This window comes from Quercus suber, unplaced genomic scaffold (assembly GCF_002906115.3).
Source record: "Quercus suber isolate HL8 unplaced genomic scaffold, Cork oak 2.0 scaffold_129, whole genome shotgun sequence".
Classification (NCBI taxonomy): domain Eukaryota; kingdom Viridiplantae; phylum Streptophyta; class Magnoliopsida; order Fagales; family Fagaceae; genus Quercus; species Quercus suber.
In genome coordinates this window covers 640,477-655,578 of record NW_027069592.1, presented here as the reverse complement: position 1 = coordinate 655,578, position 15,102 = coordinate 640,477, and the positions used below count along the sequence as shown (strand labels likewise).

The 15,102-nt window shown below is 33.3% G+C and overlaps 2 protein-coding genes across 3 annotated transcripts; both read right to left on the bottom strand.

The window, feature by feature from the left end:
• Positions 1 to 424: 424 nt before the first annotated feature.
• LOC112026116 (uncharacterized) lies at positions 425 to 1,712 on the bottom strand. Its single transcript, XM_024058799.2, has 3 exons — positions 1,547 to 1,712; positions 1,287 to 1,449; positions 425 to 920 (listed from the first exon to the last, which is right to left on the bottom strand). Exons 1-3 carry the CDS (start codon positions 1,669 to 1,671, stop codon positions 783 to 785), a joined length of 426 nt encoding a protein of 141 aa, XP_023914567.1. The 5' UTR covers positions 1,672 to 1,712; the 3' UTR covers positions 425 to 782.
• Positions 1,713 to 5,053: 3,341 nt separating this feature from the next.
• On the bottom strand, positions 5,054 to 8,975 carry LOC112026149 (protein GAMETE EXPRESSED 1). Of its 2 annotated transcripts, none has more exons than XM_024058833.2 (7): positions 8,531 to 8,975; positions 7,027 to 7,554; positions 6,342 to 6,929; positions 6,133 to 6,259; positions 5,827 to 6,013; positions 5,580 to 5,730; positions 5,054 to 5,479 (listed from the first exon to the last, which is right to left on the bottom strand). In XM_024058833.2, exons 2-7 carry the CDS (start codon positions 7,497 to 7,499, stop codon positions 5,224 to 5,226), a joined length of 1,782 nt encoding a protein of 593 aa, XP_023914601.1. In that variant the 5' UTR covers positions 7,500 to 7,554; positions 8,531 to 8,975; the 3' UTR covers positions 5,054 to 5,223. The 2 variants fall into 2 exon arrangements, with proteins under 2 accessions (XP_023914601.1, XP_023914602.1); XM_024058834.2 differs by lacking the exon at positions 8,531 to 8,975 and adding an exon at positions 8,326 to 8,524.
• Positions 8,976 to 15,102: the final 6,127 nt, after the last annotated feature.

The following is a 15,102-nucleotide window of genomic DNA, read 5'->3' as shown; positions in this document are numbered from 1 at the left end:
ATAACAGTCGTATTCATTTCCTCCAAATAAATTCTAGAGGATGTTGAAGAGAAAACTTCTCTTTGGTTTTCCATCATTTTCTTTGTTTTTTATTATATATATATATATATATATTAAAAAAAAACCCCTAATTCAAATGGAAAAAGACGTCATTAGATGAAAATTTTATTTTGAGATAACGAAGAAATTAAAAAAGAAATTGGTATTTTAAGGAATTCGACAACCAAATAACAGAAAAATTTAGAGAAGCATATTATGTTTCTGTAAACAAAAAATAAATAAATACCATTTTTTTTTATCTCTTTTCGAAGTATATAAATAGGAAAAAAAATTATATACAACATGGCATGTAAAAATATTGATATATTTTATTGGTTATTGCAAAAGGCCAGCCGAGACAATATACAACATATGATATGGCAAGTAAAAAAAGGAAAAACAATTAATTCAATACGCCTATCCTGGAACAATTTCAAACGCACAAATTACTAACCTCACCATTCAAAGTAAGTAGAGATGTACACAACTTTCTGATCTAACTGACATCATGGAACAAACACGTATTATTGAAAATATAATTTACTAATTAAGCCACATATTAAAGACTATAGTGATTGAAATGACAATTGTGTGGTCTCAAAAACAAAATTTTTGTCTTTTTTGGGTTGGGGGTGTTCATGATAATTGGAATTTGGAAGTACAAGCCACAAGAGAAATCAAAAAATGTTGGTAAGGCATGGTGCTCAATTTTTCTGGCAAAGATAGCTTTTTTTTGAATTTGATCAGTCTTGTTTGGGTGGGTTCACGTAGCTCCCAATCCTTACCACGATCCCGTCAATGTCACGCACATACCCAACTTTCTGACCCCATTCTTTTTTCTCTGGCTCGCTCACCGCCACTGCACCATTTTCCACAGCCCTCTGTTCCAAAAATCAACTGTTACATTACATTACATTACAAAATATATTTATAGTTGGCCTTCAATGCATGCCTCATCCGCCAGTGACTCAGCCATAAATGATTATATATATATATATATATAAAATGAGTACCTAAGGACCTGATTTTGATGAACATTCTTTTCCATAGGTTACACGAACGAATACAAAATTGATCATATTATATAGTTTGTATCTCTTAAAAGATCTGTAATCAATCTGATTTTTGGTACTCTGTTTGTTAGGGAACATGCCATGCAAATACAATTTCATGAACCAAATTACAACCACTAGAGCTATATTTTCATGCAAATCACACAAACTACTACTACAACCATGCATATATACCTTGTAGGCAGCATCAACATCTGGGTACGCAAAGCAAACCTCAATTGGCTGTCTCTCGCCTCTGGAACCAGGGGTCTGAACCCTACCGGTTAGATCATCGGTCTCATGTTGGTGCAGCGGAGTGAACGCTATTGTGGTCTGCCCACTTTCAAGCTCACCCCATCTACCAAAAAATTTAATCATCAACCAAACCCATTAACATATTTTGGACCATTAATCATTAAATAAATTATCAGGGTTTAGATTTTATTGGCTCATACCTGTGTGATTCGTCTAAGCGACGAACATTGTGGCCAAAGGCTTTGGCATAGAAAGCTACTGATTTGGCCACGTCTTTCACATACACCACCGTGTAGGCAAATGCTGGGCTAACGTTGGACGCCATAGATGTTGTTCTTTTTAACTTTAATTTGCTGAATACCAATAATATTGTTTAACTGGCTGGTATGAATATGATGGTACAAATTTGATGTTTGAGCGCTTCTTATTCTGGCATTTCTCGAGGCTTTTACACGTGGCAAGCGATTGTAGAAGGTGAAATTTGCACGTGGACTCATGCATGTTCTGAGAAGGTCATTGATGTCCACCTGGCATCAGTGCTTCACTTGGTCCAAATAGATGGAGCTCAGATTTTCCCAGTTACATCCAAAATATGAACAGACTTTAATAAAGATTTTTTTCCACGTATACTAATCCTTTGCATGTTCTGAGAAGGTCATTGATGTCCACCTGGCATCAGTGCTTCCCTTGGTCCAAATAGATGGAGCTCAGATTTTCCCAGTTGCATCCAAAATATGAACAGACTTTAATAAAGATTTTTTTTCCACGTATACTAATCCTTTTGCTTTTTTAAGTTTTTGCTTGTTTGGATCTTACGTTTTATTTACCAAATCAAAGCTTTTTTATTTGAAATTAAATGGTTTGGATTTAGTTAATAACTTATTTGCTTAAAAGCCATTTTCTATATGAAGTAAAAATAGCTATCAAGCTTCCCCAAAGAACATACATTAACAAAACAAACTAACCAGTGTAAGAATCTCTCTACATTAAATCCTTATTAATATTATTTTATGTTTAAATTGTTAAACATATAAGGTGAATGTCTATATTTAAAGCTACAATTTCACATAAAATAAACCTTATGAAATTTTTTGTTACATTAAAACCCCTCAAAAACTGTGTTTTGGATCTTACGTTTTATTTACCAAATCAAAGCTTTTTTATTTGAAATTAAATGGTTTGGATTTAGTTAATAACTTATTTGCTTAAAAGCCATTTTCTATATGAAGTAAAAATAGCTATCAAGCTTCCCCAAAGAACATACATTAACAAAACAAACTAACCAGTGTAAGAATCTCTCTACATTAAATCCTTATTAATATTATTTTATGTTTAAATTGTTAAACATATAAGGTGAATGTCTATATTTAAAGCTACAATTTCACATAAAATAAACCTTATGAAATTTTTTGTTACATTAAAACCCCTCAAAAACTGTGGATTCTAGTTAACTTAACTAATAAAATCTTTAATGGTTGAATAAGAGATATAGAGTTCAACCCTTGCCTACATTAAAAACTAATTAGGGTCTTAGTCTGATAATATAGAGTTAACATTAGGAACAAACGCCATAAGTTGAAACTCTCTTAAAAAATAAAAATAAAAATAAATAAAAAAACAAAAAAAAAACCCAAAGATTAAGTGTTACATTTTATTATTGAAGTATTAATTAATTACTTAACACGCCTACTATAATGCATTTGAAGAACGTATAAGATACATCAATCTTTTTAATTTCTTAAAAAATCTTACACTTAGGACAAAATTTAGTTACAAAATTGGTTGTAACTTAAGACTACAACTTTCTTTAAAAAAAATTAAGATTACTACATATTTTGAAAATTTAAATGTTAGATTGTATATTCTTTACGCTCTTAGTACACATGTCAAATTTTGTTCCAATTGATTGTTATTTACGATATGATCTATAAACTTATATTAGATGTATAATTTCAAACTACAAAAATTAGCAATTTAAACAATTTATTGATGACATAGTTATTGATTTTTAATTTTCTAAAAATTTTGCAAGTATGGAAGATATAAGAAAAAAATGTAATTCAATAGTTGATTGTCAAAATTCACTTCTAATAAAAAGATATTAAGCAAGGCTACAACCAGTTTTAATTGTAACTAAATTTTCTCATTACACTTATACAATAGTCTTTTAAATCAATATTAAGCAAATCTTCTTTATGCGTTCCGATTATTTATTTTGAGTACTTTCTAAGTCTATTTCTCTTCTTTTAAACCAATTTTCGCTCCCGTACAAATTTTGATGAAATATATATTAAAACTCAACGCTATAAGATTTCTTGGCAGAAAAATCTTTGTTGTACTAAATTAACTTACAGCCATTAACCATATGATCACTTCAATATTTTGGTGCCCCTTACCTCCATGTTCCTAGTGGTCTGAAGCCAGTAAGCCACCCCGTTCAAATGGGATTCTGGGCCATTATGGAAACCCATCGATTGTTTCAATAATACTAGTATAGATAATGAAGGGTTTATTTTCAAGAACATGAAACTCTGCCCCAATTTTTTTTCAAGAATCCTAAAATTCCAATAGTAAGAGTCCTTGAAATGAAAGATGCTGGATATATTATAGCAGATATGATTATGGTTACGTGGAGATGCAGTGGTTTAATTCAATAGTTGATTGTCAAAATTCACTTCTAATAAAAAGATATTAAGCAAGGCTACAACCAGTTTTAATTGTAACTAAATTTTCTCATTACACTTATACAATAGTCTTTTAAATCAATATTAAGCAAATCTTCTTTATGCGTTCCGATTATTTATTTTGAGTACTTTCTAAGTCTATTTCTCTTCTTTTAAACCAATTTTCGCTCCCGTACAAATTTTGATGAAATATATATTAAAACTCAACGCTATAAGATTTCTTGGCAGAAAAATCTTTGTACTAAATTAACTTACAGCCATTAACCATATGATCACTTCAATATTTTGGTGCCCCTTACCTCCATGTTCCTAGTGGTCTGAAGCCAGTAAGCCACCCCGTTCAAATGGGATTCTGGGCCATTATGGAAACCCATCGATTGTTTCAATAATACTAGTATAGATAATGAAGGGTTTATTTTCAAGAACATGAAACTCTGCCCCAATTTTTTTTCAAGAATCCTAAAATTCCAATAGTAAGAGTCCTTGAAATGAAAGATGCTGGTTATATTATAGCAGATATGATTATGGTTACGTGGAGAAGCAGTGGTTCTAGAGAAGATAGCGCAAGCAAAAGCTGATAAAACCAGTGTGTGTGTGTGTGAGAGAGTGTGTGAGGCAGAGAATGAATGAAAAGCAATAGGGGAAATCTCTGTTTGCTAACTTAAGCTTTTAAATGTAATTTGGCTTGAGGAATTGTCAGGGTGTTTTTAAATTAGACTTCTACATGTATATACAAAAGGCGGAAGAGAATGTACAATATGAAACTTATCTGGGTGTTGCACAAGTGACTTCTCAGTATTGATCAAAAAATATTAATGGACCTTATTAATAGAATAGATCTCTTGCTTACTAATGGTCAAATTTAGTTTGCCAAAGAACTTCCATTTCATGCTTCTCATTGGAAGCCCTGCACCCACTCCACTCACACCCATCTAAAAAATAATATGAAGATGTTTAAATGAGACAAGGAAAAGACAGGAGTTTAGCAAAATCTTTAAACACTGTATTTTTACCCCCACAATCAAGTAGCATCAAAAAATTTTCTATTGAACATAAAAGTTTACCAAATTAAGAAACCAATACATACACTGTTTGATCTGAAAGTACATTATCGTAAATTTCTGTTGGAAACTAATACTAGCACTAAGAAGATTGTCGAGTTCATGGAACTAATACTAGCACTCAGAAAATTCTCAATGAACTCGGCGGCTGCGTAGATTATAACGTCTTGTATTTGAAGTGGTCATGATTGAATTTTCTCCAACTTCTTCTGGAACTATGAAGTCAGGGTCTTCAAATTTGCTTACATCTTCCGGTAAGTCGGTGTCAATCCATGTTGACCAGTTTACATCACTATCCATGTCCCATGCCAACTCCTTGTATCTTTGCATGCCATTAATCTTCTCAATTAATGTTAGTAGCATCTGATGGTTCAGCACTTCGTAGTCTCTGCATGATTTACAAAGCACTCAATTAAATTTGGAATCTAGAAATGGATCTTCTTAGTTCTTACCCAAATTTTATTTATTTTTTAATTATTTCAGCATACCTGTATGTGTATATGGCATGTAGAATCTGAATTGAAGCAAGAAGCAAAAAGAGTGACCTGACCAAATTTATTATCCATGATTTTTGTTCAATATTATCATCCGTTGCAAGCCGAAGTATTGCAACTTCAATGATGAATGTAGCACAAAGTCCTGCAGAAAAAATTAATTTTATGGTAATATTGGTTTCCAAATTTAAAAATGATATATATGTGTATATATAAAATAAGGAAAAGTAGTTAGACATACCGATATATAGCCAGGGTCTGACTTTGTATGTTTGCTTCGTGCTAGTGAACATGTAGATGATAAAGATTGATATACAGTACACAAAGAAAGCTTTGATTAATCGTGATTCAAGCAGCATGGCATTGTGCAAAGCAAACAGCTTATCTACAGCAATAAACATGCTTGCTTGCTTTGATTCAAAAGATTCCTAAAAGCAAAGATGGAGATTCCATATGTCAAAATAATTAATACTAATCCAAGCAACTACTTTGCTTTTATTAAAAAAAAAAACAAAAAAAAAGGTACAGTTCATAAGAAAATGCTAACCTGAGCAGCCAAAATTGACTTCGAATTTTCCATCAAGTTGTCATGAACTCTCTGAATCTGATCTTGCCGCCGAAGAAGCTCTTCCTGTTGTCTGTGGCCATATTCAGCTAACTGTTGCAGAGTACTCCTGTAATTCATTAGTAAGCAGAAAAATATTCACTGAGATTCAATGGTTTTAATTTAATTTATCATTTAGTTTCCTATTTTACCTGCTCTCCTCCAGTGCTTTGGATTGAAATTTAGTTAAAATTTGAAGACCCTCAAGTGCTGTGGATTGCCCATCTAAAAGTTGTTGCTGCTTGTCTAAGGAAACCCCTGCCATATTCCCAATGTCGTCCGCTTTGCTTTGCAGACTTCTCATCTTCATAGACATTGCATCGCCAACTTTAGTTATCCCCTTCTCTAATTCAATGGCCTCATTTCTTAAATTATCTATTTCTTGGCCCAAAATGGTGTAAGAATCTTTAAGAGTTGCCATCCCATCCACCAAACTTCTTCTCATTTCCACTTGTCCTTCTTGCAACTCTGATTGAGAAGCTGCAAGCTCCTTCGATTGCTCATATAAAACTTCTGACTGCTTGAGAACAACATCTATATGATCTCCTACATCCTTAGTTGTTGAAGCTACTAGTTGAATTCGAGTATCAATGGAACTCAAAGAATCATAAATTTCATTAGAGTTCTGCAATAGAGATTCTGTTTTGCCTTCTATAATTTCTAATTTTTCTTCAGCAAGTTGGGCTGAAGTTTTCAATTCATTTACCAATCTCTCTGTTTGTTGCTTGAATGCGTGAACCCTAAAATTAGCATCCAAAAAAAATAAAACCTATGTTTTTAGGTTCATTTAGACAAGAAAAAGAAATTATTTAAACTGTGTGAAGAAATAACACTTACTGTAACTGATGGCAGATGGAGTTAGTTTCAAGATAGAATTCAAGATAAACCTTATGCTCATCTTCATTTAAGTTCTTTAAGCATTTAACCATGGCAGATTTTGGGTCACAGAAAGGAAAAGGTGGCCTGCCACAGTCCTTTTGAAAACAATCACCAAGATGCCAAGCAAATCTAGACCGTTTCTCTTCCACCGCAAAAATCTCTGAGCATCCGGCAAAGAGATGCTGGTAAGCATTTTGCCAACAAGAGTTTGTACCAACCAATTTCTTCTTGGCACTTTCTACTAGCCTTTTTCCATTCGGATCATTAAAACCTTCCATGGAGAATTCAGCAAGGCCAGAATTATCCTTTGTACCAGAAGCTTTCTCATCAAACTGATTCTCTGCAGAAGGAGAGAACCAACCCCATGACTGGCACTTCAATGAAAATGAGGTTAAAATTAACAGAAGAAGAAGATGACGATGAGGACCCATTTGAGCTTTACACTGAATGTTTAAAGACTCTAGTCGTTCACCCAAATTATAAAACCTGCGTAACAGAGTTCAATCATATAAACTTAGGCTTCCACTACAAACTACATCCACAAACACATACATTGATATGTTCTCACTCTGCATATATATTAGCGGGATAGAGACCAACAGACTTGGGGGGCAAGAAAAGAAAGCAGAAAAATGTTCAAACCGAAAAGGACAGGTTGAAAGATAAAGTAGTTTAAAAAATTATATGTAGAAGGGCAACAAGTGGACATAAAATTATTAAAATAATCATTATTTATAAATATTTTCTTTCTTTATTTTTCTAATTAGGTATGCAAACTAAAAGAGTTCAGAGCCTGCAGAGAACCCAAAAACAATTTTCCAATGGTTTGGGTCGAGTTTATATTCAATACCAATTAAGGGTTCCAATTTATTGTTGTAAATATTTATTCCAGTCTTCTACTCCCACTAGTATAAAATAAAATAAACAAATGGAAAAAAAAAAGAAAAAAAAAAAAAAGGAAAATCAATTAACACGCACCGCCCTCATATTTTTTTTCCATCTGAATTGTTTATATATTTATTCATTGCATATTCGCACTCAAAATTGATAATCTCAAATCGAACATCTAAAATTTTGTGCCACTCAAACAATTCACTAATTTTATTAAAATACAATTTTTTGAGATGAAACAATATGAAAATTGTGGTTGCTGATAGTGTACCTAGTGCACTAACATTGTATAATTTCAAATAAGAATATAAGCACTGCACAAAAAAAAACACACAAAATATCAAAGAGAGAGAGAAAGAGAGAGACCTTGGTTGGGAATGGGAGTTGTTATGATGAAGAAAGAGTAAAACCTCTGTGAATTGTGTTTGACCGAATTTTTTTAGCCCTCGTGTTAAAAGCGAATCAATGAGACACGGCACACACAGACATGTTATAGAATTATATAGGAATCCGACATAACTTTTCCAAACAAGGAAAGTTGCTAAACCATATCATCAAACGGTACATTTACCTCCAAAAGGCGCGTAACGGTTCGTGTTCAGTTCGGCAGTTGTTGACTTGTTGTTTGATATAGGGGTGAGCAGTGAGCCAACCTCACCGACCAAACCGCACCGAACTTTGGGCCGACCGAAGGAGCCGATGCCGGTGAACGGAACTTGATGACCCTTCCGACGCCGGTGCCCACCCACAAACCGTACCGACCGTTTCATATATATTATATAGAGATAGAAATAAGGCAAAAAAGAGAAAAAAAAATGCTTAATAAATTACTAGAAAAAAAATCATCCTTATGCCCCCCAACTCAGAAGGTAATATTTTTTAGGTAGATTACACTTTAGCGTCGCCATTGATGCTTCAGTCTTCCGCATTTGCAGAAGAGAGAGAGTCAGAGTTAGATTAGAGCTGATGAAGAGAAAAGTAGAAAATAATGATCTAAACAGAATAAATGACAGTGCCAGGTTTTGTGGTTATTGTGAAAAAAAAAATGTGCCACAACTCGCGATCTAAGCAGAATAAATGACAGTGCCACGTTTTGTGGTTAATGTGAAAAAGAATAAAAGAAAAGAAAAAAAAAAAAAATTTGTGCCACAACCCGCCACGTTGCAAGTTGTGACGTAAAGTTGTGCTCAATTATGTGGTACTAATACAACTAAAAAAAGTTAGAAAACTGAAAATTGATCCTCTGTTTAATTCTGTCCGTGGATCTGCACTAACGGCAAATGGAACGGTGGAGATGGAAGCCAGTATCATGGATGGAAATGGAAGACAATGCAGTGCCATTTCGGGTTTGACCACGGTCAAGAACCTAGTCTCTCTTGCCTGACTCAAACGTTTTGGGCCCTGTTTAATTGAGTAGTTAAGATATATATATTTTTCAATTTTTAAACAATATTATACGTATTTTTATATTTTTTTTACTTATATGTATTTCAAAAAATTACAAATAATATTACTTAAACTCCTCTATCAAACGGACACTTGACTTCTAAGTTATCAACCATTTTTTAAAAAAATTTATTTTATTTAATTTTATAAAGCTTAAAGTGCCACATTGATTTGAAAAAACAAAAACAGAAACCCACTGCACATTTTTTTTAATAATTTGTGATCATACTGATGCGAATGCTCTAAACTTTTGTGGTTCACATGATTTACACTTTCCAATTGGCTTGCACTAGTACTGACCTTTTTTTTTTCTCACTAAAGCACTAATGCTGGCTTAACTTAAGATATTGATAATATAAAATATAAAAATATTTCTAATAAGATTATTCATTGTAAAACATTTATTTGGTCAAAAAAATTATTATCTTATTGTTATATTTGGACCTAATTGTGATTGAGTAATGAGTCTTGATGTAGTAATAAAAATCCACGAAGCATGTCTCGTCCTTATATGTCGTCCAAAGAAAAGACGGACTTAGGAACATGCTCGTCCATAACATGCTCATCCATCCGTCCTTGGAACAGGGACAAAGTTGTTATGTCTTGAGCATGTTGAGTCTTAGACAACTCAAATTTCTATCAGGCATGCAAGAAGTCAGATCATTACGAGCTAAACCCAAGGGTTGTAGAGCGCAGACACAAATAATTTAACTTCCATAGCAGTTATGGAAGTTACCCCCGAATTTTTCGCACTCCTCAACAATAGGAACGGTTACCAAATAAATAACCATTCCCCGCATGCTATATAAATTATTACCAAGGAGAGGGAAGGTATTCTGATACTTCCAATATACTTGGAATTATAAAAGAAAACAACTAACTTTGCCATCAAAGGTTTCTTGGTTGGCTTCCACCAGTCTTCTCTGATTCTGTGTTTGTTTTCTCAGGACTCGATCACTAAATCATCAACGTCCGAGACTTTTAGCCCACTGATATCATAGGATTCATCAAGTCTAATGACTAACATTTTTTTATATATTTCAACCCGACAAAATCAATGAAACCGACCACAAAAAACGGCATCGCTATAGGTCGAAAAACTGATACTTGTCAGTAATCATCGGTTCTGGTTATGGGAAAACTGATCCCTATCGGTTCAGTGATAATTTTAGGAAAAAATCACATTGATCGAACTGCCCACACCCCTAGTTTGATGGGCAAGAGTTAGGTGTTATTCCTTAAGTTCCCTTTTTAAGATTCTACTATGTAGATTTTTTTCTCATGGGATGGAAGTGTACTTTTAAATTAAGTAGCCACATAGCATAATTTTAAGAGGAAAACATAAAAAACGGCACATAAGGTGCTGTATCTAAGTTTTGTCCTAGTTTGATATATCTTATCATACTAGCTGGTATTTGTCATACCGATCAGTGAACCAATACACCCAAAAAAAAAACCATAGAAAATGTATTGCCCCAAATACCGAATGTATCGGGAAAATGGGCATTTCAATCGGTAAATCAAAACCAGACCGGCACAAATTTTAAGAAGTTTTTCTTATTCTTCTCTCGCTAGTCTCCAGACCAGAATCAACATCCTCTTCTTCTTCTTCTTATATTCTCTGGATTAGCACAACCGTCTTCTTCTATTTCTCTTTAGCGGACCAACTGCCACCATCACCATTTGCATCAGCTTGCTTTCTCTTCATGCATTAGCTTTAACTTGCTTTTCTATTTGATTTTAATGAGCGTTGCTAGTGCCACAACTTGTGGCACAACTCGCCCATGTGTCGAGTTGTGGTTGGTGGAGGGATAATGGTGAGTCCATTACTTATTCAGTAGTATAACATTACTTAAAGTTACACCGGTCATTAGGAAATATAAAAAAGTGGTCAATTTTACCTCAAAAATCTCTCACATTAGTAAAGCTAACATTGTCTAAATATCCATTGCTATTACAATAACCGTGTAAATATATACCGTTACTGTTTATTTTGTATTTCATATTTCATTATCTCATTAGATATGCTCTCCAAACACATAATCCCCACACATACTCACCATAAAATACTTCTATACAAATTTGCCCCCAAACAAAAATTTTACACACAAACTTAACATCAAATACTTCAACTACACAAACCTATAGTCAAGACCGACCCCATAAAGAAAAACCCATATCTCAACTATACCATTGCAATGAACACAATCACTGCCACTATTGCTTCGACCAACTCCACTTGACTCCAAAACATCTAGCAAGAAAGTGACTTGGGCAATTGAGATGTGTGTATGCGTGCGCGCGCGTTTTAATATTTGACTTTTGTATTTGTTTTGGGTTAGATTTGATTTGGGTATTTGATATTTGAGAACTTTGTGGTTTGCTAGGATTAATGATAAAATGTATAGGTTTTGTTTGGGCGTTGCATTGAGCTTTTGACTGGCTTCTTTTTATTTTTTTGTGCTTGTTTGGCATTAAGCTTGGTGATTTTTTTTTTTTTTTTTTGAGAAACTTAAGCTTGGTGATTTGGTTGAGGAAGAAAGAGATATAATTTGGGAAAAAAAATATTTTAATAAAATGTAGTATGAAATAGATATTCTGACGTGAGATGTTTTTAAAAATTGTTGTGTAAAATAAAAATAAAATAAATTATTATGATACCGCTTAATGTTGAAAATTGAAAACTGAAAACATTGTAACAAAATAATTTTTAAATATATGAATAATACTGTAGGATCCATTTTTAATAAAAATTTTGCTAAAAAAAAGATTTGTAGGTCCCATAGACAATGCATAAGATCTATTGAAAAATGCATTTTTCAATTTTACGCGTGAAATTTTAGCTACTGTTGCCGTGGGCCCACAAGCTACAAATGCCAGCCGTAGACGTTGATTTAAAACACAGTATCCAAACGAGTACTAAGCTTTGTCTCACGATTGGACACAACCTAACCACCTTCAAAAAATAAATAAATAAAAAACAAAAACACGACCTAACCCTTTTGCAAATTTGGCTGTTAAAATTCTATCTTTCAATAATAAAAAATTGACTAATAAAAAATAAAATACTCGCCGGTCAAGTTTTCCACCGAACACGTATCAAAGAGTAGGCGGGCTCAGAGAGACACGTGCGGCCCCGCCCACTCCATTCTCTCAATTTCTACCGTTCACAGAATAAACAAAGACGAATCTTTCTCTCACAGAAATGATCGCAATTCATAATAAAAAGCTCAATAATAAATACAACACCGAAAAAACCGATATGGCAACACACACTCTCTCTCTGTTTCGCAGAGTGCCAAATCTACCAAACCCTAGCTCCGTGTGATGTGATCCTCCCAATATAGAAATCGTTCTTTACAATTTCGGGACTACGAGAAGATTTCCAGGTCTGATTATCCTAGTTCGCTAATTTCTACTTCGTTTTGTTACTAGTTTGATCGTTTTGTTACTAGTTTGAAGAATTTGCTTGGTTTGTTTGTTATTTTGATTGAATTATTCTTGGAATAAATCGTGTAATTATGAATGCATTAGCATGTGTGATCGCGAATTAACACTGACATTGGAGCCTGTTGTTAATCGCAATCCGCTGATTGTACATAGAATGCGAATAAATTAGTGTTCTTTTTTTTTTTTTTTTGTTCACTAAAAAATGGTTAGGCTTTTGGTGTGTTCATTATAATATATATGTAATTTGAGATGTTTATAAGTTTAAATAACTATTCAGCTTTGTGATTACTAAATGTTTCTGATAATTTCTGGCTTTCTTTCTCTTTCTTTGAAGCAAAGAAAAAAAAAATTTAATAGGAAATATCTTAAGTTTTTCATTTCTGTAGTATTTTCATTGTCTATTGTAGTGAAAATAAAGATTTTTTTTTTTTTTTTTTTTTTTTAATCTAGTTGCTACACTGAAAATTTATTTAGAAAAGAAAAAAAAAAAAAATTTGTGCCACAACCCGCCACGTTGCAAGTTGTGACGTAAAATTGTGCTCAATTATGTGGTACTAATACAACTAAAAAAAGTTAGAAAACTGAAAATTGATCCTCTGTTTAATTCTGTCCGTGGATCTGCACTAACGGCAAATGGAACGGTGGAGATGGAAGCCAGTATCATGGATGGAAATGGAAGACAATGCAGTGCCATTTCGGGTTTGACCACGGTCAAGAACCTAGTCTCTCTTGCCTGACTCAAACGTTTTGGGCCCTGTTTAATTGAGTAGTTAAGATATATATATTTTTCAATTTTTAAACAATATTATACGTATTTTTATATTTTTTTTACTTATATGTATTTCAAAAAATTACAAATAATATTACTTAAACTCCTCTATCAAACGGACACTTGACTTCTAAGTTATCAACCATTTTTTAAAAAAATTTATTTTATTTAATTTTATAAAGCTTAAAGTGCCACATTGATTTGAAAAAACAAAAACAGAAACCCACTGCACATTTTTTTTAATAATTTGTGATCATACTGATGCGAATGCTCTAAACTTTTGTGGTTCACATGATTTACACTTTCCAATTGGCTTGCACTAGTACTGACCTTTTTTTTTTCTCACTAAAGCACTAATGCTGGCTTAACTTAAGATATTGATAATATAAAATATAAAAATATTTCTAATAAGATTATTCATTGTAAAACATTTATTTGGTCAAAAAAATTATTATCTTATTGTTATATTTGGACCTAATTGTGATTGAGTAATGAGTCTTGATGTAGTAATAAAAATCCACGAAGCATGTCTCGTCCTTATATGTCGTCCAAAGAAAAGACGGACTTAGGAACATGCTCGTCCATAACATGCTCATCCATCCGTCCTTGGAACAGGGACAAAGTTGTTATGTCTTGAGCATGTTGAGTCTTAGACAACTCAAATTTCTATCAGGCATGCAAGAAGTCAGATCATTACGAGCTAAACCCAAGGGTTGTAGAGCGCAGACACAAATAATTTAACTTCCATAGCAGTTATGGAAGTTACCCCCGAATTTTTCGCACTCCTCAACAATAGGAACGGTTACCAAATAAATAACCATTCCCCGCATGCTATATAAATTATTACCAAGGAGAGGGAAGGTATTCTGATACTTCCAATATACTTGGAATTATAAAAGAAAACAACTAACTTTGCCATCAAAGGTTTCTTGGTTGGCTTCCACCAGTCTTCTCTGATTCTGTGTTTGTTTTCTCAGGACTCGATCACTAAATCATCAACGTCCGAGACTTTTAGCCCACTGATATCATAGGATTCATCAAGTCTAATGACTAACATTTTTTTATATATTTCAACCCGACAAAATCAATGAAACCGACCACAAAAAACGGCATCGCTATAGGTCGAAAAACTGATACTTGTCAGTAATCATCGGTTCTGGTTATGGGAAAACTGATCCCTATCGGTTCAGTGATAATTTTAGGAAAAAATCACATTGATCGAACTGCCCACACCCCTAGTTTGATGGGCAAGAGTTAGGTGTTATTCCTTAAGTTCCCTTTTTAAGATTCTACTATGTAGATTTTTTTCTCATGGGATGGAAGTGTACTTTTAAATTAAGTAGCCACATAGCAGAATCTTAAGAGGAAAACATAAAAAACGGCACATAAGGTGCTGTATCTAAGTTTTGTCCTAGTTTGATATATCTTATCATACTAGCTGGTATTTGTCATACCGATCAGTGAACCAATACACCCAA